Here is a 22,783-nt window from a genome sequence, read left to right as displayed (position 1 = left end):
GCTGGTCGGCAATCTATGAGATACGAGCCAATATTTTTCAAAACTGCAGTATGTCCTTGGTCTAATTAATTACTTTGAATCTTTGATGGTATTTTGTTCAAAGTTTGCATGATAATCCTTGATAATTTCCCCAAACATCCCATGATATCCAAACATTAACAAGAGTTTAACAGCATTTATTAAAAACCTAAAGAAAGCACTTCAATTGTACAAAGCTATGTCTACAAAACAAAGAAATCTTAACTGATTCTAAAAATAAATAAAAACTTCTACATGGTAAGCTTCGGTTGCCCCGGAATCCTTCTTAACTCAAACTTGAATACAAGTTTTCCAAATGCTCCTCTTTCTTGCATACATTTATCCACAAGATACAAGCCATCATAGATGTATACTATGGTTTTTGAAGCCTTGGAAACTTCAGAGCCGCGAATTACCCTTACAGGAGTTCTAGCTTCCATACTATTCTTCAAAGCAAGGTTTCCACGTTCAAGCTTCTGATCTTTTGGCTCACTTCTTCCAACACTTGGATTCCCACCTTGACCTGAATAAATCAAGACCTCAGATGATATAATGTCATTGACATAACGACCGGAAGCAACAATACTCGTCGCCAATTTTTGTCCACCCTTCACCATGTAATCAATGCCACCTTGAAACTGACGATGAAGGCCAACAACATTCAGTTCAGTTGCACACTCAAACTTGTCACCAACTTCAACTCCAGGAACAGCTCCTATCCGTTTGTCTACGTTAACCCATTTTCGCTCCCATCGAAGATCTGTTGCTGCTGCTATATAAGCAAGCCTGGTTGCCCCATTTTTTATTCCTGACTCTGCTTTCAATTCTCTCATGCGCTTGTTCAATAACTCTCTGAATAGAATCAAAGACTCCTCCACTTTCTTGCGATTATCAATAGGTTTCAAATACTTAGACACAACACTTAACCTTTTTTTCACAACATCCTCATTTTCTTCATTTCTATACATCATGTTAGTTCTTTTGGAAGTTCCACCACATTTATCATCTGAAAAAACCAAAGGTTTGGTTTCTTCCATGGACTTCCTCTTAACTAAAACACTGGTGTTAGACTTAGAAGAAGCAGAAACTGATGGACCAAAGCCAATAGGGAAATCCCGTTTAACAGGGAAGTCCCTCAAAACCCTTGGCTTTTTGTGCATCTCCTTAACACTGCTACTAGGAACATTAAGCTTATTAGATTCAGCATCACTTTTAGCACCCATTACAGTCACATTACACACTCTATTAGAGTTGGAAGAAAATACAAAACCTCGTTGTTTTGTAGATGTGGGTGAATCAAACAAACCCATTATTGGTTATTGTTTGATTTTTCAAAAAAAATTGAAGAAACACCTGTTTAGAAAAGCAGAAGAAAGAACCATATATCAGACAAAGATTCATATCCATAAGATGGTAAAGCATGTTTAATAGAAACATATCACATAATCACAAAAAGAAATCTCTATATATTATAAACGAAATATTAAAAATAGAAACACATAGAAATCTATATATTAAGAGAGAATAAACACTTACAAGAAACTTGTTCAATGGCCAAGTCCACTTGCTTGCTACTTCACAGAGCGAGTGAATGGGCAAGGGAAAGTGAAGAAGTGGAACCTTTAACGGACAAGATTATACTCAAGGAGACATATACAAATCATTTGTAAACGTCCAATTTTTTATTAGTTTTTATTTAACTTCACCATAAATAACATTTTTTTATTTATTAATAATTACCCATTACAATTTTCTTAAAATAATTTCTTTTTAAACTTTTTTAAAATAATTTACATCTATAACATTATTCCAATTTAAATCTCATAATGATTTGTAATGCATTAAATTTTAAATAAATTCAAATTTTGATATTTTGGCGTCACTCAATCAATGTAACGGACAAAAAAGATAGTGAGTGAAAAGACAATTTGGCTTCAGAGTTCTGACTTGTGAGCCCTACTCTTGCTTGTGTGCGGTCAAGCACATTGAATGAGCTGGCATTGAGCCAATAAAGTACTTTTTTTTGGAGCAGGAGCCAATAAAGTACTTTGTGTCAGAAATTATTGTTCATGCGTAAAAGCTTTATCGTTTTTTGTTTTTCTCTCTTTTTGCGAGACCATTACCTTTATGGATTTGCGTGACCTTTGATTTTCTAATAAACAAAACCCGCAATTTAGATTTCTACCCAAAAAAATTGTGTTTTCTTTTATAATAAACAGTTACTTAAAACGTCTCTTGCATTACTTAACAGCACTAATCACTCATTATAAAGCCATTTCACGTGAGGGATGTTGCATTTATCTATACTATTATCTATATTATTATTTAAGGGGTTTTCTCTGTTTGGATTCCTTATTTTTTAGTTCAAAAAAATCTCTATACCTATATGTTTAAGTAGAGATAAAATTACAGGACAATCTGGTAAAAATGCAACTCTAACTCCCACTAAAACATTGCCTAAAAAAAAGGGCAACTTTTCTGTTCATTTTCAAATTACTTTATCCACTTATAAATTAGATTTTCAAAATAAAAATTATATATATATAGAATAAAAAAACACTACAAAATAGGATCACTGACTATTAAAAAAAAAAAACTGCATTGCACTTCTAAATTCAAATACATTCCCAAGCAGTTACCTGAACTCAAATCTTATCCACTAACCAGCGGTTTCACTCCATATTCCAGACTTAAAACCACGATGATTTTGCCTTTAACAACTCTTAAATCTGTTTTTGCAGTTCTCCATAATTTCACTACTAGGTAAGAGGGGTACTCTACTTATTTCTCCAATTTCGTTTTTTTTTTTTCCTTTTGGGTATTTATGTTTCCAATGACAATTGTTTTTTTGCATAAATAATCCGGGTTAATTACTGATGTATTGCGTCTTGATCGATGTGATTCTCAACCATTTTTTTATTTAATTATTTTACTTAATCTCAGTTAATCGGGTTAGATGAATATTTCTGCCCATGAACTAATACAATTGTTTTCAGGTCTTAGTACTTGGGGTGTTAGGCAATGGTTGCTTACTTAATCTCAGGTAATCGGATTAGATGAATATTTCTGCCCATGAACTAATACTATTGTTTTCAGGTCTTAGTACTTGGGGTGTTAGGCAATGGTTGCACTTGAAGATATTATGGTTCTTGGAGAGCCTGTGGTTGGACCTATTAGAATTTGGTAAAAATTGTGGAAGAGTCAAACATGAAACAATTACAGATCTCACAGAAAAATTAGGAAAACCGCATAAAGGAATTAGATAACTATTTATTGGAGAGTGATGATTGAGAGTGAGTTTGATTTCGTTACCCATTATCTTGCACTTCAAATAAACATCATAAAAAATAACTTTAATGTTTCTGTTTTATTAACTCTTTTTTTTTTTTTTTTTTGGTGGTGTGTGTATGGGTATGATTGTATCTCAAGTTGAGGAACACGAAAAGAAGGCTATCTTAGCCCTTTATTAGTTGGATAAAATGTTGTAATTTAAATTTTCATCCAACCAATCAAAAAAAAAAAAATAGAAAGAGGATTATTATTATTTTTCTTTCTTTCTTATATCTATAATTCTGAGGATTTGGATAGTAATAAAGTAAAATACATAATCGAAAAAGGTATTTTGTACTTTTTATTTTTGTTTTTTCAAATACCATTAAACCAAAGGATAGTGACTCCAAAAAAAAAAAAAAAAAGATAAGTGCTTTTAAATATATTTTTTTTATTCTCTCTCTCTCTCTCTCTCTCTCTCTCTCTCTCTCTCTCTCTCTCTCTCTCTCTCTCTCTCTCTCTCTCTCTCTCTCTCTCTCTCTCTCTCTCTCTATATATATATATATATTTAAGTATAGTTTTCTACACCCAAAAAAAAAAAACCTTATGATGGTGCTTATTTATATCTTGAGCTTTTGATTTCATAAATTTTATCATTGATAAATATTAGATTTTGAATTCAAAAATCTATCCACACAAAGTCATACTAGCCTCCAAGTTTCATCACACCTCTAAGTATTTTGTAATTAGAAAATATAGTAATCCTAAATTATAATAAATGCTCTAAATTAATCCTTATCAAAAAAATAGAAGAGCCTCTAAGCACGCACGTGAGCGCGTGCTTAGAGGCTAGTAATTTTATATCCGTTTGAGAGAAAATTTGATAAATATGAAAAGGGTGAACAGGGAGGGAAGTCATCCTTTACATGGATGTTTTTTTCTTCTCAATAGATATGCTGATGCTTTAAAGATATTAATTAATAAACTATTTTTAGAAAAATTTTCTGAAGAAAGAAAAAAAAAACCATTAATATTTTGATAGTTTTTATAATTTTCTATAAAAGTATTATAAAAATTTTACTAAATTAATATATTAACAATTGTCATAAAGACATCCAGAAGAATTATTGAATACTTTCAGAATACCATAAATCTGTACTCTCTTCTCTCACATAATTATGAGTCCCACTAATCTATATATATATATATATATATATATATATAAAACCGAAACTTTTAAAACTCCCACAATTTTCCACATCAACATAATATTAAAAAATAAAAATAAAAATAAAAATATAATAAAACCTTTCTAAAACCCCCAATGCTCTGCCTTCTCTTTCACGATGCGCTACCCTTTCTTTCACCAAAACATCTTCTTCCTCAGAACAGAGACAGAAAAAATGAGATTGAGAAAGAATCGTCGGAGCGTCAGACTATCATCCACCGGCAAGCTAGTTGCTCATCAACATCAAGCCGCCTAAACCGCTACCGGTAATATATATATTTTTTCTAAATCTGGTACTCTTTTTTTCTCCCAAAATACCCGATGCCCTCCACTCTCTTTTCAGATTCTTTCATGCAACCCTCTCCTTCCCCGAAAATCAAAACCCTCTCCTTCCCCAAAATCAAAACCCAAAAACCCAAAACTCATATGCCGCCGGTGTCATCGAGGAAGCTATGAGCAAAAACCCTCTCCTTCCCCAAAATCAAAACCCAAAAAAACCAAAACTCAGGTGCCGCCGATGTCATCGAGGAAGCTATGAGCAATCTAACGCAGCCTCTGAAGCAGGTTTTGGAATTTTCTTGAGATTTTTTTAAAAAAAAAATTTATTTAACCGTTCATGGTTGGTAGTGTTGGAGAATTGGAATTATTAGGATGAGAGGAAAGGAGGATGGTATAACCCCAAAAATCAAAATTTCTTTTTGTGGGTATTGTTGAATATTGATATATGACTGAAATATTTGTTTTGGGTTTGTCTTTATTTTCTATTTCTATTTTCGTTTGTGGAATGCAAATTATGTATTTGATGAAATGCTTCAATGAACTGTCTATGAGTTGTGAAGTAATAAGTAATTGATTTAATTAGTATGTGAGGTTAGGTTATGCCTGCAATGCAAGTGTATAGGTTATTTACTCTTGAATTAGTGGAGGGAGCTATGGATTTGAGGGCTGAGAAATCTGGGGATCCGATGGTAAATATTTTCACCTGTTCTGGCCCTTCTTTAAAGTCTACTCCATAAGCTCTCATGCTCCTTACATACCCTATCTTATAAAAACCAGGGTCTGCTGACTCCAACTGTGTGAAATACAAAATCACATGTTTAGCAATGAAATAACAAACGAAGAAAAACCCAGACATCAAAAGGGTATGATCAAAACAAAATATCTAAACAACTGCACTGTTGTTTTTTTACAGAAAATTGGGGAAAACTAAACAGATGTAAAGAAAAACACTGAATTTTTCAATAAAATATGTTCTTTGTCTCAACTCAACCTGTGTCTCTGCTTAGTGTCATATATTTTGTTCATAACTAGTCCCAACCCGAAAAAATGAGGGGTTTGTCAGCATAAAATTTAGTCACTAACCCAAAAATTTTATGACTAAGGCTTTGTCATTGTTGTATAGCATATGTTCTTTGTTTGCAATGAACATGAAAATTCACTGGTGGTGCAAAAAATGTGAGCTAAAAACAATGCAATATTGGCGCTCACAAATTCAACTTTCTTGTCCCTAAGTTTTCTCAGAAATTAAACAGCAAGTAAATGAAGAAAGAAAAGTGAGTGATGTTTACCTTAGAGGATGATTCTTCTTCAACTTGGGGAGGTTGGAATATGGGATATTGAGAAATCTCAGTGGTTGCTCTAATGGGTCTAATCTGATTTTGGGTGTCAGCAAGAAAAGAGCAACTGGGTCGCAGTGGTGACCAGCCATGGTGGAAACTCTTCAACTGCTTTACATAATTTCTAAAATTAGATAGAGAAAACAAGCTAAATAAATACACAGAGAGAGAGAGAGAGAGAGAGAGAGAGAGTTGAAACCTTAGGAGTGGAGAGGAACCAGTGGGTGGGATGGTGAAGAGGGAGGGTGGAAGCCATTGAAGAGAGATGAGAAATACTACTGAAGAAGTTAAAATTTCAAATACTCCGGTTCAGCGTGTTTTGTGATATGCTGTAACACAAGTACCCAGTATGAATTTCAGAGAAACATTATCCACTTCACTCAGAATAATATATAGGAAAGTTCTTTGTTTATAACTTTATATTGTAAATTCCAATGTAAAAAGTGTAGTAGCAATTCCAAATCTTCAGGCCACTCCACTTATCCCCTTCCTACATTACCACCAAAAATAAAAAACCTTGCAAAAGCCATTAATGTGAGAATTAGTTCTCTTATCACTCTGCACATCCAAATACCTCTTGACATCTATTTGATCAACTCGAATGTCATCTTTGTTTCACTTTCTATTCTATAGAAGTCGTTATCATACATGCCCACATTGTGTGCTACAAATAATAAAATAATGTTATGAACAATGTTAATGTTGTAGCTTCATTGATGGTATGTACTTCAAATGATTTCAAGCAACTTCATTGATGGCATGTACTTAAATGATTTCAAGCAATTGCTTCAAATATTTTTATTTTCTTGCTCATAGAAATAGCTATTAATACATTATTGCATTGTCTCTATTTAAATGCAATATTTTAAATTTTTTCCATAGAGAGTGGCTTGGCTGACCCTAATAGCACTACTTCAAATAATTGTGTATTACTTTCAACCCAACATTTGGTGTTTTTGAAATTGATTGTATGTCTTACTTAAGATGTATCCAAAGAGTTTATGAAATTTGGTTCTAATTGTTTATAGAGATAGTTGAAACTGAAATAGGCATTTCGTTTGATTCCTTTCAAATAGACACTCTTTCAAATATATAGGCATTTGCATATACTTAAGATGTATCTAAAGGAAATTAGATGCATCTGACACAAATATATGTTGCTGTAAATGATCTCCTCAATAGTTTCCAAGAAGCCAACATAATCAAAATTGGGGGCCATAAAGAATAGATAAGCAGAGATACTTAGACTATTTATTAGCTGTTTCTTTTCAAAGTTTTGAATATTGTGTTTATGAGTTGCTTCTTATAAGAGATAGTGGGATAGGGCCCCATGTGTTTATGTGGCATATTATTCCCTGGCAATAAATGCATGGTCTTGCTAATGTTGTCATGAGATTATTTATACATTTAAGTATTCATTTTATCAATAAATTTTTTTATATGATTTATATTGGTGGTAGACTATAAATTGATTTGCAATTGAGCATTATGTGAATTCATATTATGCCCAAATTTGTGTATGAGCTATTGGAATGTTGGCTATAATTTTTTCATCGACATAGAGAAACCAAGGTGTGATCTTTATGTGTTATGTGAAACACCCTAAATTTATAATCAAAGAACATATTTTGCACCCTTTGTGTGATTATTTGTAATTGTTATTTAACCAACTATCTCGTGCATCGCATGGGTTAGCGACTAGTTAAATTTATAGTGAGACTCACAATTCATGTGAGAGAGAAATGCATTTATAATATTTCCAGAATATTCAATAATTTTCCAGACATCCATTAACGTAACTCATTATTAAAATATTTAAATAAAATATAGACCTTATATTACAACAAGACCTTGGAAGTCAAAAGTATAGCGCAATTAAAGTAATTATATTTAATTTTCAATAAGTAACCCTCTTTCCTCCATATGATCAAAATAATTGTCATTTTTTCACCCCTTTTTCACTCCCAAATAATTAACATTACTACATCCCCAAAATAATTCAAAAGTAAGGTGGAATGTCAATTATTTTGATCATTTATTGAAAATTAGGTATAACAAGTCTAATTTGGTTATATCTTGATATTGTAAGTGTTTCTTCTTTTTTTTCTTTTCTTTTTTGATGAAAGATATTGTAAGTGTTAATTTACTCTTATATATTTCATACCTATTTAATTTTGAACATTCCAATGTTTTTATAACCAAATATTAAAAGAGTTCAACTCCTGTTTCAAAAAAAAAAAAAAAAAGAAGTTCAATTCCTTTGTCCCACAAAATATGCTCCACTCCCTGCACCACTAGTTAATAAATGACACACGTCCATTTTTTTTTTTTTTCTTTTTTCTTTTTTCCTTTCTCAAACTAACAGAAAAGCCTAATCTTAACGAAAGTTAATGCCTCAAGTCATTGACACCTTGGCGGCCCAATAAATTGGGAAGTCTAAGATGATATATTTAAATGGCCTTTTTTGTTATCGTTTAAATAATATTTAAATAATGTTTAATATCATAATTTTTTATTAAAAAAATAATTCTTTTTATTTTGTAAATTCTTTTTTTTTTTGGAGGGAGGGAGGAATTGCTAAAATTATAACAAATTTTACTACAAAAACACTTACAAACAATGTAACAATGAATTTGATTAGTGAAATTTCAAGAAAATAATAAACTATGTAGTAATGAATTTTATAATATTTCTAACTTTTTTCTATCTGAATTAATTCTTATAATTAATGGCACATATTTATAAAACTCATGTAATACTTTAGTATTTCTTAAAAGAAAAAAAAATGTAAAACTTTTTTTTCTATTACCAAAAAAAATTAAAATATATTAATTTTTGCCCAAAATTTAGGAGCATTCTGTAGTAGGGGCCTAGGCAATAGCCTAAGTTGCCTAGGCCTTAGGCCGGGCCTGCCTCCAACTTCCCCCCAACAACTTTTCCTTTGGTCACTTTTTCTCCACAGCCCAAAGAAGCACTATTCTATTTAGTCAATCTTCACATCCCGTTGTCAGAGAGACATTTTGTCCATAGTTCCTGTTATATTAATCGTCAGAAGGTTGGCTTGATTTTTTTCTCAAGCCTTAAATTCATTCTCTCTTTTGCATGCATTGTCAACACAAACCTGATTCTTGTAACACGCCTACATAGATAGTCTAGGTGCGCAGCATGCGTGCTTGTTGAAGTTGTTGACTTCCTTGTTACATATATTCTTGCCTTCACATTACTTTGCTGATTTCCTTGCTCTATGTCTATCAACAAAAAAAAAAAAAAAATCAATCACCTAAATTTATTATTAAAAAAAATCATGTTAAAAAATATATATATATATATATATATATATATATATCTGGACATGTAGTTCGAAGCCTACCTAGTAAAAAAAAAAAGCCGTGTCCAAGAGAAAAGAAAAAATGAAGATGAGCAACATGGAGTCATGGACAAGCCCATGTACAATTGCACATGGGCATTTTTGTCCAAAAATAATGTCCAATTTTTCTCTTCAATTTTCTCTCCATTTTGGAGAGAAAACTTTTTGGTGAGCCCAGTGAGAAAATATCTGGGTTCCATCATTTATTTTCATTCCTCCTCACCTAACCAAATACACTCCAAAAAGTTTTCATTTCCATTTTCTCTCCAAAATTTTGTATCCACCCTATTTCACCTCCAAACAAACACACCCTAAATGTTATTCAAAGAAGGGTGCAAGAGAAAGTGGTGTTGCGTTGCAATTGCAGTGAAGGAAAATAACTTCTCTTTGTTAATTTTGTATTTGTTAGAGAGAAGCATTGGGTGTATTGGAGTCTGGGTTTTGTGAGTGACGACATTACATCATTTTGTATACTTAACCTAATAAATTGGTTTAATTATAGTTTACCCATATATGGTTAGACTTGATTTCAAATTGCTAGTTTGAAAAATATCATTTTGCCCACCCAAAATTAGCTCCTTTAGAGCACTTGCACTAGGGGTGTAAAAACCCCCCCAGTTGCTATTTTAACAACTAGACCCTTAAAAGCAAGCTCCATCCGAGTATGTATACCCAAAAAATTATCCATCCTAGCTACAATATATTTGCAACCTTACTATTCATGTGGTTGTAAAGAAAAAACTACTTTTTTTTTTATCTCTCACACACTCTTCCTCTCACACCCTCTCTCTCTCTCTCTCTCTCTCTTCTTACTTTTTATTTTTTTATTAGGCAGTTTATATTATTTTATTGGGTTGTATGTAAAAATAAAAATTGGGATGTTGGGTGTATTGTTGGATGGGTTGGTAAAATAGATAAAGTAGTGTTTGAGAATGTAAAATAGGTGTTTTTTTACATCTTCCATTGTTAGTGCTCTTATGTAGCCGTTTGGTCTATTACCATTTACCATTACCCAACTCATCACTTCCATCATTTTATATATATATATATATATATATATATAAATTTTTAATCAAGATCTAGAAAGGCTATTTGTAAGAAAATTGAGGCTTTGGTTCAAAAACACCACAAAATTTCATAAAAAAATTGAGATATCCCACTAAAATTTTAGACAACAAAACATAACCCATTTCAATATATAACAATTCCTATGTCAACAACTCAATGAGAACCCAAAGCCCATCACTCTCTCTTTCTTTCCCTTTTTCTCTTTGCATTTATATCTCTCAATTTAGGGCTTTCTCTCTCTCTCTCTCTCAAACCAACACTCACCTCCTCTTCGAATAGCATGAAAGGATTGATGGTGTAAGTAACTTTTTTCTTTCACTAGTTTATTATCATTTAATTGTTTTGGATTTGAGTTTTTTTGGATTTAGGGTTTCACCTTGTAATTTTTTCATTTCTTTTTGTGTTGTTCTTTATTAAAAAAAAGTAAAATAAAATTATAAACAAATAAATAAAGGATAGGGAAATTTTTGTGTTTGATTTGGAAATTGTGGATTAGGGTTTTATAGAATTTTTGTTTGATTTTGGTGTTTATATTTTATAAGGAAGTGAAAGATTTAGGGATTCCAACTAAGCTTCAAGAATACCACATCAAATTGAATCCTTCTTCCTCACAACTTCTCCACACACACACACACACACACACACACACACACACAAAAGGATCTTGTGGTGGATTTGGCCATATACATTGTTGATCCAAAAAAAAAAAGAGACCAACGATGTATTTTAGCCAAACTTGGCCAACAATTAGAGCTAATATTATGCATAATTGTGATATTTAATCTCTCACCCATATACGTACCATAACTTTTTTCTCGTGTGAGAGAAATATTACATATCACATAGAATAAAAATTTCCAAGCTATTGTTTGAAACTGGGTAAGAATGACACAAAATCAATAATGTCGTTTGAAACTTTGGTGACAATACGGAATCAATCATGATGATCTGTTATTGGATGAGCTATTTAGGTTATACGTCAATAGAAAAGACAACCTATAAGTGATATTATTTATTGTTTATTATTAAAATTAGCCCCTCTAAGAAAAGTATTTTGGAGAATAAACTCATCTTAAAATCATGTTTTGAAAACACAATTTCCCACTTAAAATAAATTTTACTGATGTGAACTGATGACTGACGAGGCAACTCTTCATGTACACTTGCCCCATCAACTCCTGCCACAACAACATAATTTTAGGTGAAACCATATTTTAAAAACAAGATTTCAGTAGTTAATTTACAGCTATTTTCCAAGATATTTTTTTCATAGCCTTATTATTATTATTATTATTATTTGTAAAACTTCATAGCCCTATTTTTAATAATTATTAATAACATAATAGTTTTTTTTTTTTTCTTTTTAACCAGTGAAACTTGAAATATATATTTCAACTAGGACTGAGATATCATGACCATTGATTTAATCCAAGGATCAAGAAAATTGATAGCTCATCAATGTGTGTTCTCTCTTCATGTTCTTCCCTTCTCGGTTTCTCTAATTTAGTTCTTTCTATTCTCCGTGTTCTCTCTTCATTCTCTTCCCTTCTCAGTTTCTCTTATTTGGTTCTTTTTATTTTCCTCCCCTTGCACAAACACTCCCTCCTCCTCTCTCACCCAACCCCATAAACAACCACCCAATAAAGCAGAGTTGTACCTTTCATTTTGTTTGAAATGTCATCTATGTTGTTCCTTATTTTAATGAAAGCAAAGTTTACCTCAAAAATTCCATCTAGTGTAGATCCGCTCAAACTGACCTCTCTCTCTATATATATTTTTTATAAGTACAACACCCTAAAGATACTTTTAACTCGACAACAAACAAACACAATTCATTCATTCAGCCTCTGAATCATCAGATTTACTGTCCACGTACATCTCAACAGCTTCGTTGTCTGAATTTCCCACCTCCTTATCCTCTTTTTTCCTCTTTTCTTCTTCCTCTCGTTCAGTAGCTCGAGCCTTTGCAATTTCAAGTCTAGAACTGACCGCTTCCCATGATACAAGCTTCTCCATGAAGATTGATATGTAATCAGGTCGACGGATCTGTAAAATGAAAATAACACAGTTTTTAGGCTCTCTTACCAACATGAGTCTGTTATAAACATATGGACATTACCATAAAATGGAAGCAAGGTGTATTTCATGTTTTATTAACAAGGTTTCCTCACCTGAAAGTCAAGATAGTAAGCATGCTGTGGAGACAAATCAAATTTAGAAAAATCAGTTCTCAGGTAATAATGATTGTTTCCAAAACGAAGCATGCAAGGTTAACTCATTGAACTAGGAGCAAAATTTAAATATGTTAAATACCTCCCAAACATCGATGGTAAGAAGTGGCTGCAAGAAATCGACAAATATCATCAGATACAACAATGAACTGTTATAATGTGAATATAATCTTTCCATAATACTGGACGCCACAATATATAAACATTTTTTATGATATATACAATATCTGAACATGAATTAGGAAGGTTGTAGTCCTTCAAAATACTTACAGAATAATCCCAAACAAGTGGATTTATAGCATTGGGACTCTTCACTACCACAAGCTTTTTGTCTTCATCTGATGGACGGGGATTTTCAGCATTTCCAACATCTAGTCTATTTGCTTTATCTAGAAAAATAAGAACAGGCAACATTACACCATACCAATTCAGCTAACAATATTAGAGGTGAACTCAAAGAAAATTCTGAACAGTATGTAAGAATTGACATGTTCGAGTGGAAGAAACTACTCACATGCAAGCCACGCCCAACCAGAACCAAATTGTGTAGATGCAGCTGACCTGAACTGTTCCACAAATTTTTCAAAAGAACCAAAGTCCCTTTCTATCAGTTGTAGAAGCTCCCCAAAAGGCTTTCCTCCACCACCTGGTTTCATGGATTCCCAAAAGAAATCATGGTTCCAAATCTGAAAACAGGTAAATACACTAGTCAGAAAACTTTAGCCAAGAAAACCAATGTGAAAGACCAGGGTGTAATCAATCCAATATCATTACTGTTATCATGAAATTACCTAACATAAAATCCCAATAACATTTAAAACATCCATTGCTTGTATGAATTTGCAGATAAATAAACTATATGCCAGATAAAGAGTTGTTAATAACATAGGAAAGAATCAAGTAAAGAAATCACTTTATAGGACATCAAGAGAATTTTTCCTTAAATATCTATTATTATGCTCCAATAGTAATCATCAGACATGATGCTTATAACAACAGCAACAACAAAAGAAATTACCGGAAGCAATTTGAACCAGGTTTCATTACAATTATATAATTCAAAACTAAATATATGACATCAGCCTTGCAAAATTATCCCTCAAAACAGTTTAAAATAGCATACCTGGGCCGCGTTGTTGAAAGGTGGAAGAATATCACCCTTGTTGTATGTAGTGATTATAATATCTTCTAACGGCATTTCATCTAGCTCTGTTCCTATAATTTGCTTGTTTAGGTTATCCACATAGCCCCTATGGTGCTTCCCCCAATGATACTCCAATGTCTCCTGGCTCATATGTGGCTCCAGAGCATTCTGTCACATACATTAAACAAAGTGTATAATAATCACTAATTGATATGGACTCAAACTTGTCCAAAAATTTCAACAAGCACTCAATGAAAATTTTCACCAATTTCACTTGTGGTTTAAGTTGCATGGAAATGTTAATATTTCTCTCATCATAAAGTTTATTCGCCGTGAACAACCAGCAAAAGGCATTAAAGCTGCGAAGATCAATACACCAATTGCGGTACAATAGAGTTGTAATTCACTAGTTATTCCAGATGCTTGCCAAATCTGAAAAAAACCGGAGGTTATTTGTATTCCTTGGAAACCCCTGCCTACATCACCATTCAATATTTCTTGGCCCACTATTGGTCAAACCACCTTGGAACTAGGTCCAATGTGAATAGGATCACTTAACCATACTTCATAATTGGAAAAATGAGCACCATGGAAATTCATGCCACTCAGCCAAAGAAAGATGATGGAGAGTTGGCCGAATAAACAAGAAATTAAGTTGATATAAACAGCTTGTTTGTCACAGATTTAGCAATGACAATGGGGTGGAATGATGAACAAAGAGCAACTCATTGCCAGGCCAGGCTTCATGACATAGAACAGATTGCTCTAATAACACATCTGATTCAATATCATATATTGGACTGTAAATCAGGATGCTAGAAGTTGGGGCACACAAGATGAATGTGCAATACGTATTATCATTTTAAAAGTAAAATCATACATTTATTAGATTTACCATCATTTCAAAAAAAAAAAAAAATTCTTGTTAAAAGAGGTTATCATAAAGTTTATTTAATTAACTTTTGGTAGTTGAGAGAAAATTTGGGGGGGGGGGGGGACAAAAAGGTTTGTGATAGACAGGAAAATTAGTGGTTACAATCTTTGAAGTAAAAAAAGGGAAGAAGCAATTGACGCATGTAGATGTTCCTTGAGTACAAATAGGATATGGAAGATATAGGTAATTGTCCTGTCATGGTTCTCATTTAAAATTTAATTAAATTAATAAGCTCTAAAGAAAGCTGACAAGTACAGCCCAAAAAAATGATGTAAAGTAGCCATCAAAGCTGAAGATATGGGTATTTATGTAATAATGAATGCTAGTATGCATGATACATTTGGCAAGCACATAACTTACTAGTAATGCAAAAGGTAATCAAGGCAAGCCTGAGAAAAATAGACAATATAATCACTCAATTTCTTTTCAAGGAACCACTCACATTTTAACAAAGCAATGTGCTCGGCATGGCAGTGTCAAGTTCAACGCAATATAATACCTATGCATCTTCTTATATCACACACACATAAAATAACCCATCATTTCTCTATTAAAAATAGAACTTAGTTAAAAATTTCAGCCCTTAATTGTCAGAATGATCATCAAGAAATCTGTGCCCACTTCCTTTGCGGTGTGCCAAAGGAAGCCTATACACAGAATGCATATAAAAGGTAACTGGAATGATATGCCAGAGAAATACTCTATAAAACAGGAATCAAGATGATAATCATGAAAATCCCAAAAGCTCTCAGTTAGCATATAAAGTCACAATTTAAGCATATGTGAGGGAAAAAAATGTGTTTATCAAACCCGTAAAATGATGTGTTATAATAATTTTTTTTAATGGTAAGTTACATGTGTACCTAGTAGGTCTTGAACCTAGTATGTTTTGAAACCTTGACCTCACTCCCTATCATATTATTATTGTTAGGGAGAGAACACATGTAATATAACATAAGAACACCATTATGTTATATTAACCACTTACCTTTGTCATTATTATTCAATGTGGGATTTCACTCACACTTGTATATCTAACAATTATGAGGACGTATCAGTTAAATAATAGCTTGTCCTACACCGAAAGTTATACAGAGGGGATCTTCAAATCTTACCAGTGGATATGGAGGAGGCTTCAGCTCCAATTTTGCAGTAATTGTCGAACCAGTTTTTCTGGTACAACATCTCTGTTGCCACACAACATCAAATGTTTCTCATAATTAAATAAAGAATAAGAGAAACCGGGTTTATATAGATGCTCAGTCCTAAAAATTCAGGAATAATGACAGTATAAACTCCCAATAAACAAATATATAAAGGATTCTGTTGTTCTGGGACACGAAAAAATGACATGTTAATCGAAAATTGTCTTATTAATTAGGAACTCAAAAATCAAAATGTCTAAATCTGGAACAGATAATTCACAATTAGGCCATAATATTACTAACAAGCATTTGGAATCTTTAAGATAGCAGGATATGCAGGTCTACAACTACATTGAACAAAAGCTTTCTTCTGTTTCTTTTTTGTTAACATCTAATCAAGAGAGCTTATACCCCAAAGAGATTTATCTATGTTCTATAGCCAGCTGTCCTACGGCTTGATTACCAAATTTTCTACTTTAACAAAAACTAATCAATACATGGTTGTTTTCCTGATGCAAACAATTGTTTCTAATATATTCATTCAAATTCTCATAGCCTAGATTATGTGCAGTGCACTGCAAAATTTTCAACAATCAACCAATGTTCCATTGGGGTAATTGGGCTGAACTGAAATCCCAAAAAAGAGCTCCACAGCAAGAATTGTTCAAAAAGCAACACCACCCAAATTCTATTGTATATTAGATTAGCCGCAGCAGAAATTTGAATTTAGAAAAAAGCTATAAATATGGAAATGAAAGCAGAGTTAGTGAAGACCTTTTTGTTTGTCCATTGGAGACTAGGAGTTGGTTCTTGAATTCCATGTAGCCCTGTAAATTAACCCAAACCCATGTTAGAGAGATATATATAGAGAGAGTACCTGAGTGGTGTAAGAAAGACATTGTAGGCTACAACAACCTTGGCGAGGAAGAAGTGCGCACGTTAGCCAAGTAGAGGATGCTGCAGCTGCAGCTACAGCTACCACCATATCTCAAAAAACTCAAACGTTATCTTTAGTGCTAGTGTTTTGGTTTCTTTCTTTGTTTCCCTCCCTTAAGCACGAGCTAAATTTTAAACTTCCTTACTCTCAAGAACAAAGAAGAAGAGAACAGTGTAGCAGTACTATGTACTAGACTAGTCTCTTCTCAAAAAAAAAAAAAAAAAAAAAAAAACAGTACTAGAACTAGTACTAACTACTAGTACTTCCCAGCTTATCAAAAAAATAAAAACTACTTCCCAGTTCCAAGCTCTGAAGAAGAAGAAAAAAATAAGAGTACAGTCTATACTCACTACTTCTGTTTCTGTTTTGGATATTGGGCTGGCTCTTGGGCTCAACCAATTTAGTTGGACATATTTGGGTACCGCTCTGATATATATATTATTGTTATTCTTTTATCAAAGTGTTCTTTTAAGCCCTTTGGCCCAAAATGAGAAAAGCGATTTAAAAAGGCAACTATTATTGTTTTTTTTTTTTTTAATAAAAAAAATACGATTGTACTTGTATATAAAAGATTGAGATAGTAGCCAAACCTTGTAGCTTTTATTGGTATTTTCGACGTATACGTTTAGGCCCTATTTGGTTCCACATCACCTCAAAATATGTTTGGTTCCATTTTTTGTTCTTAATTTCCGAATTCAGTACCCAAAAATGTGAGAATTAGAGCAATATTTTGGAGTTTTCAGATTCATGAGAGGCATTCTCATAATAAAACGCAACTCAATTGGTGTTGGGCCCCACTTGAGAACAAAAAATGAGAACAAAGTATTGAAAATGAAACAGGCCTTTAGAAATTAGAATTCAGATTCTCTCTCCCCATTATTGTAATTATTGGAATCATTAATTTTTTTTTTTTTTTAAGTGTATTTACAATTTTTGTGATGTAACGTATGATTTTCTGTAGGACTAATTATTTTAGAAACATGTATTATGATTTTAGAGTTTTTAAGGTAATTCTATTAAAGATTTTCAGTGAACTGCATTTTCTCATATCCTCGTCATTTAAGCAAGCAGCACTTTTTCTGTATATAATTAAACTATTGGTGCCTTTTCAAAAATAAATAAATAAATTTTTGATGACAAGATATAATGTTCGAACGCTAATTGTTCCTTGAAATGGAGAAATCTTTATCCTTTTAAACAAGCTAAATTGTAATTCACACCCTACCTACTAATGACCCAGTCCATAACATGCTGCTTAAAAGGACACACTTGAGGAAATTTTTTGATGTTTTCAAGAGGCACCACTCTCTGCACCCCTTTGGTTTCACCCTTGAGTTGTTCATAATCACAAGAGCACAAAGCATGGTACTCATTTGTTTACAACATTTTCAATCCATAGTTTAACCATTGCCAATGCTTAACAAGTGCAGTTCAAGAAACTTATCATGACATATATACAAAGAGATGAATAGAGTAGACCAAATTTTTTACAAAAAAAATGCAAACGCTCCTTCGTAATTGACAAGGAAATTTGCAAAATCTTAGGATGTTATAAAATCCTCTCCAATAAAGTGGTACTCTTTAAGACAACTCTACAACAGTAAGTCTAGAGTCAACATATTTTTAACAAATTTTACAATTGTCAAGATTGCAAGTTGTTAATAATAGATAATAAAGTAGTGTATGTACAATCAATAAAAATTTCCCAACTCAACAGTTGCGAAAATTGTTGTCTTAGCATTATTATAAAGCTATAATATTCACAAAGAATTATATAGTATTCTGAGATTTACATCTCAAAAAATATGACAACAAATAATTGTACAGGTAAATAATGCCAAAGATGTCTCCAATTTACACATCAAAACTGTGAGATAAATGGGTGTTCTTTCAATGTAATCTCCAACAGAATAGATAACAGTAATGGTAAAATGGTAACGTTCACATTTCAAAGCAACTTTTATGCATACATATCCTATAACACTATAGTAGGATCTTCTACATATCTTGCACTTTTTAATCAAACTTTGTGTTTCCAAGGAGACCTCAAATCATCGTACCATACAGTGAAATGAGTCAATACAAGTGATTCAAGGACATACTCGAGTCTATATCAAGTAAGAAGTTCAACAAAAGGCATTCAATAGCATTTTTCCCCTTCCAATAATATAAAACCTATCATAGACAAACCAAAAAGTAATGTTACCATTCCACAATAATTAAAATGGTGAAAAAAAATTTATGCATATCTTATAAAGAGACATTATTTATACATAAATTGTAGGATGATTTTTATTTAAGTAGGCAAATTGTAGGTTAATATGCAAATTCTAGAGTTGCAGATACAAACTTGTTCACACACAAGTTGCCTTTTTAGGCTGATGCTTAATATTAACTTATCTTATATGCCTTCTTTCTATTAATCTTTTTGTTTTTCCCCAGTCTCTTCCTAGTTACACTCATTTGAATAATTACGTAATTTCTCCTTTATGATCAATCTTCCATTTCAGGCCCCCTCAACCAAAGGCTTGCACTTTATTTTCCAACAGAGGTATGTTCTACTGTAATACACACAAACATACACAGATACGTGCCCAGAGCCACACGCACACATACACTAAAGCACAGAATTGTTATAGTATGTCTTATACTTATACTAGAGATAGTTTGATGCAGAGCACAACAAATGGGAGTTGGAGAACATAATCTCTAGATAAACTGACACTAGCTGACTAGTACAAATCAAAACAAGGCATCAATGTGAAATTGTGTGAATAATTTACAGGACTTGAGAAAAGGCCCATGAACGCATAATGTCAGCCAAAAGAGTATAATCTAGGACTATACCACTAAATTACATACATCAAAATTGCATTTCAATATCTTGTCACCAAAAGCCACACTAATTATTGAAGTGAAATTGTAATGCCCCAGCTATTCATTGGCAAGATATTGTCCTTTTTGGGAGTGACACAAAGTCTCTCCCTCAAGGTTTTAAAAGGCAATAAAATAAACAAATGATAATTATACACGAGGGACACACCTAGAAAAAAAGTACATCTTTTCTCATAACAAAATAAGCCATTACAGTCACTGGGAAAACCTTATGGCAAGATGGTTTTGGGAGCTTCTTCAAGCAACCAGTGAGCAACATAAGCTTCAACTAGGCCCAAACTCTTTTTCTAGGCACGAGATCTGATGTTTTTATGTCATCTATTTTGGCAGCCACAATGAAATCATTCATACTTAATCCTCCTGCAATTCAAGTGGAAACTTTTCAATGGCCATGTAGAAAATTAATTTCTACCTACAGAAATTAAAATCAGGAAATTAACTTATAATGTGGTATATTAGGTACAAAACTTTTCCACTTGGCACAAAAATAATTTTCAAATATAGAAGTTTTACCGATGGCAGCTGTCCAAATTTCAGCTCTAACTTGATTGGGTGCTTCCAAGTGGATATTTGGGTAATGCCCTGCAGCTTCCACAACCTTATAAATCCTATTGATGAGTTCAACCCCGCATTTAAAATCTCTCAATTTCCACAAACATTGTAGTTTAAGCCCACCTTCTCCTTCCAATAGTCTCCAACCTACTACCTACTGACAAATTCATAAAAATCATGTTTTTAATAAGAAAAAGGGTCCCAAGAAGAAAAACAACTACTTTATCGAAACAGAATTTGCCAATTCAACTTTATCAAACAAAGTTACTCTAAGGCCATAAAAAAATTTTTCTAGTAGATAACCCAATTCATTCTAGAAAACAATTCCATTGTCATATGAGAGATGATAGCTTTGTAGTTTATCAGTGTCTAATGCATAAAAATAAGTTAATGGGTATCAGAAAAAGAAAGGAAATCAATCAAAATTGTAACTTCATTTGGCTGACCCCAAGTACAAGAAAGCAATAAGATAACCCAATTCATAACATGAAAGATGACAGCTTTGTAGACTGTCAATAGTGTCAAATGCATGAAAATAAGCTAATGGGTATCAGAAAAAGAAAGGAAAATCAATCAAAATTGTAACTTCATTCAGCTGACACCAAGTACAAGAAAGCAATTAGATAAAACCCAATTCATCATATGAAAAATGACAGCTTTGTAGACCATCATCAGTGTCTAAGGCGTGAAAATAAGCAAATGGGTGTCAGAAAAAGAAGGACCTTCTTCAAGAGTTTTTGAGCATCAGTAGTGGACATGGGGGATTGGAAAGGAGAAAGAGGAGTACACTGCTGCTGAGAAAGAGAAAGAGCAGAGATATTTGGGATGAGAATCTTGTGCTCAGTGTCTCCGTTGCCTAATACCTTGTCTGCAAAACCGCTCGCTACCTCAGCAGGGAATGGGTCCCTGGCTCCAAAATCACCTAACTTGTCAACACCACCTTGAGCCCTCACTCTAATACTACTTCTGAAAGACACTGTTGGAATGGGTTTGAGGTAGTGTTGTTGTTGTTGGTGGTGAGGATAAGGGGAGAGGAGAAGAGGGAAGGAGAGGTGGGTGGTGGTGATGGTAGCCATAGAATAGTTATTTGTTATGTGACTTTTGTTGGAGTTGGAAACGAAACAAAGAGAGCTCTTTTTGTGTGGTGAGTGGTGAGGATTTTATTGGGTCCAGCCGGCGCTGCAGCTCGTGGATGTGGTGGTTCGCTACAAATTGGACTACGATGCTCCTTTACCTATTCATGGCTGAGATTTGAGTTTATAAATTTTTTTTTTTTTTTGGTTAAAGAGTTTATAAATTTAAAACTGGTTAAAATGAGATTTGATTTTTAAAACGATGATGTTTTCTTAAATTAAAAACAAAAATCTTGCTTTAAAATAAATTCTCCCATTGTTTAAAAATAAATAAATAAAAATAAAAATCTCTCAATTTTACTTGAAATTAAATGATTTTTTTAGAATAGTAATTAAAAGAATCTTAATTAAGAAAAAAAATTCACTTATGATTTATTTAATTAAGATTCATTTAATTACTATATTATTGGTCCCTAAAATTTACCATGTGAGCTCAATCGGTCCTTGAAGTATTAAGTAAGTACTATTAGTCCCTCAAGTTTTAAAAATGAGTTGTATTAGTCTTTTTGTTAACTGCTATTAGTGGTGTTATTTATATAACTAACGGAATAGTGACTTAGCATTTCTTTTAATAACGTGACAATTTTTTAAAATAAAAAAGTTGCAATATTTTTACACATAAAAACCATATAGACCAGGTTAAAAATCAAATTTGGAAATTAAAATCCCAACCCGGTTCCAAATAATATTGCTAGACTGAGAAGGAAATTAGAGTGGTTAGAGATGCAAGTTGGAACTCCTGAAAATATTGTCTCTTTGAGGGAAACACAGATTGAACTTAATTGTTGGCTGGATAAGCAAGACTCAATGTGGTATCAGAGGTCTAGGCTGAATTGGTTCCAAGGTGGAGATCAAAACACTGCTTACTTCCATTCAAAGGCCACTAGCCGTTTTCAGAAGAATAATATTGATGGATTGCTGGACCAAAACGATGTTTGGAAGGAGGATTTGAGAGATATTGAGAATATAGTGCTAGACTATTATTCTAATCTATTTAAATCTTCAAATCCAATGGAGTTTACAGAGTTGCTACAAGCTGTCCAACCAAAGGTAATTGTGGAAATGAATATCATGCTTACGGATGAGTTCAAAGAATTTGAAGTGAGTAGGGCACTGAAACAAATGTATCCATTGAAGTCTCCAAGTCTTGATGGTATACCTCCTTTATTTTTTCAACATTTTTGGCCTATTACTACTGGTGTGGTGACTAAAACTGTATTGGATTTCCTTAATCTTGGTATTATT

The 22,783-nt window shown here is 32.7% G+C and overlaps 4 protein-coding genes across 6 annotated transcripts; all 4 read right to left on the bottom strand.

Moving 5' to 3' along the window:
- Nucleotides 1-155: 155 nt before the first annotated feature.
- Nucleotides 156-1,720, bottom strand: LOC126700254 (histone-lysine N-methyltransferase, H3 lysine-9 specific SUVH5-like). Its single transcript, XM_050398309.1, has 2 exons — nucleotides 1,555-1,720; nucleotides 156-1,371 (listed from the first exon to the last, which is right to left on the bottom strand). The coding sequence occupies exon 2, from the start codon at nucleotides 1,326-1,328 to the stop codon at nucleotides 270-272; it is 1,059 nt and encodes a 352-aa protein (XP_050254266.1). The 5' UTR covers nucleotides 1,329-1,371; nucleotides 1,555-1,720; the 3' UTR covers nucleotides 156-269.
- Nucleotides 1,721-5,115: 3,395 nt separating this feature from the next.
- Nucleotides 5,116-6,518, bottom strand: LOC126700252 (protein PLASTID TRANSCRIPTIONALLY ACTIVE 14-like). Of its 2 annotated transcripts, none has more exons than XM_050398304.1 (3): nucleotides 6,332-6,518; nucleotides 6,085-6,243; nucleotides 5,116-5,588 (listed from the first exon to the last, which is right to left on the bottom strand). In XM_050398304.1, exons 1-3 carry the CDS (start codon nucleotides 6,386-6,388, stop codon nucleotides 5,388-5,390), a joined length of 417 nt encoding a protein of 138 aa, XP_050254261.1. In that variant the 5' UTR covers nucleotides 6,389-6,518; the 3' UTR covers nucleotides 5,116-5,387. The 2 variants fall into 2 exon arrangements, with proteins under 2 accessions (XP_050254261.1, XP_050254262.1); XM_050398305.1 differs by having other exon boundaries at nucleotides 6,085-6,240; nucleotides 6,332-6,507.
- A 5,690-nt stretch (nucleotides 6,519-12,208) lies between these two features.
- Nucleotides 12,209-17,305, bottom strand: LOC126700250 (superoxide dismutase [Fe], chloroplastic). 2 transcript variants are annotated; one of them, XM_050398302.1, is made up of 9 exons: nucleotides 16,934-17,305; nucleotides 16,796-16,848; nucleotides 15,992-16,063; nucleotides 13,922-14,110; nucleotides 13,313-13,484; nucleotides 13,069-13,187; nucleotides 12,881-12,907; nucleotides 12,739-12,762; nucleotides 12,209-12,613 (listed from the first exon to the last, which is right to left on the bottom strand). In XM_050398302.1, exons 1-9 carry the CDS (start codon nucleotides 17,004-17,006, stop codon nucleotides 12,404-12,406), a joined length of 939 nt encoding a protein of 312 aa, XP_050254259.1. In that variant the 5' UTR covers nucleotides 17,007-17,305; the 3' UTR covers nucleotides 12,209-12,403. The 2 variants fall into 2 exon arrangements, with proteins under 2 accessions (XP_050254259.1, XP_050254260.1); XM_050398303.1 differs by having other exon boundaries at nucleotides 16,937-17,298.
- A 2,469-nt stretch (nucleotides 17,306-19,774) lies between these two features.
- On the bottom strand, nucleotides 19,775-21,606 carry LOC126700249 (probable pterin-4-alpha-carbinolamine dehydratase, chloroplastic). Its single transcript, XM_050398301.1, has 3 exons — nucleotides 21,128-21,606; nucleotides 20,367-20,559; nucleotides 19,775-20,213 (listed from the first exon to the last, which is right to left on the bottom strand). Exons 1-3 carry the CDS (start codon nucleotides 21,479-21,481, stop codon nucleotides 20,122-20,124), a joined length of 639 nt encoding a protein of 212 aa, XP_050254258.1. The 5' UTR covers nucleotides 21,482-21,606; the 3' UTR covers nucleotides 19,775-20,121.
- Between the last annotated feature and the right edge of the window lie 1,177 nt (nucleotides 21,607-22,783).

Source organism: Quercus robur, chromosome 9, assembly GCF_932294415.1.
Source record: "Quercus robur chromosome 9, dhQueRobu3.1, whole genome shotgun sequence".
Taxonomy (NCBI): domain Eukaryota; kingdom Viridiplantae; phylum Streptophyta; class Magnoliopsida; order Fagales; family Fagaceae; genus Quercus; species Quercus robur.
Note: the sequence above shows the minus strand (reverse complement) of the source record. Positions and strands in the feature narration are given on the sequence as shown.